Source organism: Apaloderma vittatum, unplaced genomic scaffold (genome assembly GCF_000703405.1).
Source record: "Apaloderma vittatum isolate BGI_N311 unplaced genomic scaffold, ASM70340v1 scaffold31643, whole genome shotgun sequence".
Lineage (NCBI taxonomy): Eukaryota > Metazoa > Chordata > Aves > Trogoniformes > Trogonidae > Apaloderma > Apaloderma vittatum.
The window spans coordinates 1-3,920 of NW_009707951.1; the positions used below are offsets into that span (position 1 = coordinate 1).

The 3,920-nt window shown below is 55.7% G+C and overlaps 1 protein-coding gene across 1 annotated transcript; it reads left to right on the forward strand.

Annotated features, from left to right (window-relative positions):
* Nucleotides 1-3: 3 nt before the first annotated feature.
* On the forward strand, nucleotides 4-1,973 carry SUPT4H1 (suppressor of Ty 4 homolog 1 (S. cerevisiae); the record flags this gene model as incomplete). The annotated part of the gene is made up of 4 exons (XM_009866385.1): nucleotides 4-104; nucleotides 182-237; nucleotides 509-562; nucleotides 1,906-1,973. Coding segments are annotated over 4 exons (279 nt in total), but the record flags the coding sequence as incomplete, so codon positions are not given.
* Nucleotides 1,974-3,920: the final 1,947 nt, after the last annotated feature.

Genomic DNA, 3,920 nt, shown 5'->3' on the forward strand with positions numbered 1-3,920 from the left:
ATCGACCAGTTCGAGTACGATGGCTGCGACAACTGCGATGCCTACCTGCAGATGAAGGGCAACAGGGAGATGGTCTACGACTGCACCAGCTCCTCCTTCGACGGGTGAGTGGGGCCCCGGGGTGGCACCGAGTGGGCACCTGGCCATGAAATGTTCACCCTCACTCCTGTCCCTCCCGCAGGATCATCGCCATGATGAGCCCTGAGGACAGCTGGGTCTCCAAATGGCAGCGGATCAGTGAGTGTTTTCTCCCCGGTTTGGAGCCGGAGATCCCTTTTCTCCAGCAAACCCTTCTCTAGGGCAAGTGGGGGTTGCTGTTGCGGGTTCTGCTCCTGGTGAGGGGTTTCTGTGCTTTCTGAGGGGTTTCTGCTCCCACTGAGGGGTTTTGGCTCATGGTGAGTGGTTTCCCCTCTTGCTGAATGTCTGTCTACACAGGCAGAGGTTGGCAGATGGGCTTGCGTACCCGGCTGCTGCCCTGCAGAGCAACTTAGTGTTTTCTTTCCCGCAGGTAACTTCAAGCCGGGTGTCTACGCAGTGTCTGTGACCGGCCGACTGCCCCAAGGTAACACTCCTGACTTGCGTTGAGGGGAGTCTCTTGCATGGATGGCAGCCGAAGGGTTATTCTGCACCTTAGGTGCTGGGCAGCGTGTTGTGCTGTACCTGCATGATGGGATTGGGATTCGGGGCTTCGGTGAGTGCTGCGTGTTGGGGACAGAGCACACACCACACGGTTGAGGGGATGAGCAAGGTGACGGCAAGAAGGAGGTGCTGAGCAGGTTTTAGGAAGCCTTGCAGACGGGTTTTCTGCCTGCGGTGATTGAGCGCTGTGCCTGTCACAGGTCGATACTGAAGATGCTGCTGGCTAAAACCTGTGGTACCAGGCAGGCTGTCAAAGGGATAAACTGTGATTAAAGGGTGACTCCAGAAAGTGGGCGCTTTTCGAACCATTTAGCTACACGGAAACGTGAAGGTTTGTCCATAGGAAAGAGGTTTGCAGGGCAGAGTGCTGTTACAGCAGTCTCGGCACGCAGACACCACTTCCCAGCGTTGCGCTGCGCTGAGGGCTTGCGCTATGGTGGGTTTTGTGAATTTATAAATGGAGCGGAGCATGTCGAGGGTTGGCCTTATCTCTTTGATGCAGAAGCTGCATCATCCATCTCAGCTGAGAGCCCCAGGGCAAAAGCTGTGCTTGTGCCTGGAATCCTGGGCTCCTTGTTTCTGACCTGCGCTCTACCATCTGCTTTGAGAAGGAGCTGGAACATCATGAGGCTCGAAGCCAAGGCCTGCTGGTGCAGCTTTGGGCACATCTGAAAAGACCAGAGTGCAGCAGGCAACTACATGAGCTGGGTGCAGCTGGGTGGGAGCGCAGAGCAGCCTGTGGAGGGAGTACAGGTGGGAGATGCCCCTGTCGGCCTCACTGAGCCCATCCTCGCATCATGGGGAGGAGCGAGGGCACTGGGCAGGCTGGCGTTTGGCTGTCCCTTGGTGAGAGCCATACTGGACCCCATGGTGCTCTTCTCCTGTCCTTGCTCTCTTAAGGAGTTACTGAAAAGGGGGGACACACAGGCAGGTCACAGAAGTGACTGAAAGATGTAAGAAGTTCTTTAAGAGCTTGAGCTGTTCACTGCAGTCATAATATTAAGCACTTTCAGGTAGGAAATAATATAAATAAAATCTCTACCTGATTCTTTCCCAAGGCAAAAAAAGAATCGATGTTTGGGAGCTCTGTCTGGGCATTTAAACTGGAAGAGGGAACACTTGACAGTTCTGTTAGAAGAAACAAAGATGGTCATCCAGTTCTTGATCTCTGCAACAATGAAGGCTACATGACGGAGAAACCAGATTTTTTTTCAGGGTTCCTCATCCCTAGACAATACTGAAATATATTTTCTCTCCTTGCTGCAGGGATCGTCCGAGAGCTGAAGAGCCGTGGCGTGGCTTACAAGTCCCGAGACACCGCTATAAAAACCTAAAGGGGGCTCTTGTGCTGCCTCGGAAGCTTCCCTGATGCTCCGTTCAGAGAGGCAGAAGGCACGCGGGACGCTGCTCCCAAACCTTGGACCTTTAGCGTGTGGGGGAGTGAGCCAGGGCTCGAGGGGAGCTTGCTTGGCTTGGCTCCTCCTGCTCAATCCCTCTGGACTCTGCCATACCTCGATCTGCCCACACAGACCACAGACCTTTTTGTGAGCCTTGGCGAGGGGAGGGGGGTGTGAGTAGGTTGGGGAAAGTGGCGTTTAATCGTGGGCACAAGCTTTTTTTACAGTTGATGTGGAAGAGAGCTGGGATATAGCCTTGTAAATATTTCAATAAAACATACTTCTCGCTCAGAGCTGAGTCCATCTGTGCTCAGTCCCCAGTTTCACCCTCTGCAGGGACTGGATGGTGTAGGGAGAGGATTCACGCTCAGCCCCCTGCCTGCCAGCTGCTGTGGAGCTGTTGGTTGCCATCAGCTCTTAGGCCACAGACCGCATTCTTGTCTCGAGAGGTAGACGCTGCCCTGGCTGGCTGCGGGTGCTCTTCGTTATGGGATCCAGCTCATGAGCGGTTCGTGCCTTACGGCTCGTGGCTGGATGGAATAGGTAAGATGATGTTAAGTATTTTGTGTGGAGGTTGTCTGGAGGTCGCGGTGCCCTGGGTCTGCAGGGGCTGGTGCAAGGGACATGGAAGTGGGCTTGGAGGACCTTTAAGTGGCTGTTGATGGCCTTGAGCACAGGCAAGCTCATTGCTGGTGTGGCCGGGAGGCAGCACCGGCCATTGCAGAGGGGACGGATGGACAGGCAGGGGTGGGAACACGCATCCAGCCTCGTGTTTGTAGAGGTCTGGCTGTGTGGAGTGTCAGTTTGGATAGTGTCTGCATTGCGTGGGATCCTGAGAGGTTTGGTCTCTTGAGACAATGGCTCTTGCTTTATTTGTTCAGTAGCAGCCACCAAGCAGAAAGGTGGTTTGTCCAAGGACAGAGTCCCAGATCTGTAGTTCTGTGAAGTAGATGCTCAATTTACTTTTTTCCCCGGAGATGATCCTGTAGCTCGAAAGCTCAGTTTTTCTTTTCTGCCTGAAAAGTGCCTTTGCTCTGGGACGCAAGTGGCTGCAGCGAAGGGAGTGCGCCGCTGTTGGGGAGCGATGCGGTCAGGAGCACAGAGGATGGGGCAGATCTGCCCTCCCTCCTGGCCCCAAGAAATAGTCCCAGGCGCTACAGGTCAGCCAGAGCTCGGCTGTCTGTGGGATTTCGGCCCTCGAAGCCTCAGCCTTCAGGTGCCACGGGGTGGCAGCACGGCTTTGTGGAGCGGGGCTGGGGTGAAACTGCTGGAGACGGACCTGAGGGAGAGAGACCTGAGGCACATCTCCCCTTTCCGCTGCTTTTCACGGCTTTCACTTCCTACGAGCTTCCCAGGTTGTGTCCCCCTTCCCTGGCTCCAGGATTAGCTGTGGCCGTGCTGGAGCTGCTCCAGTGCTGGAGGCACATCAGGATCCCTTCCCCAGTCCCAGGCCACCTTGTCCCACGGCCTCTGGTGCAGAGCAGGTGACAAGAGGGCCCTGCCTGGACCCCAGGTAGGGTGGGCTTGTTCAGCTGGGCTCCGGGTGTGGGTCAGCCGGCACGGTGGTTCATGTCTCCCTTCCTGGGAAGCTGTAACACGGTCCCTGGCCAGGGTTGAGTGGGTTGTCACTGTGCTTCTCAGGGAAGGTGAGGGAGCTTGTAAACCCCTCAGCAACCTGTCCCCTTACTGGGAAGAACAACCGCTCCGGCTTATACAGAGTTAAGATGGACTGGGGCTGCGGTGCGAGTGCAATAGAGCCGGAACAGCAAGGTAACAGGCTGCACACTGGTGGTCTTTCAGAGGGAGCTGCATCTCCGGTGCCTGCAGCAGCTTGCGGCGCTTCCAAGAACGTGGTGCCTCAATTTGGGCTGGTTCAGTGAGCCT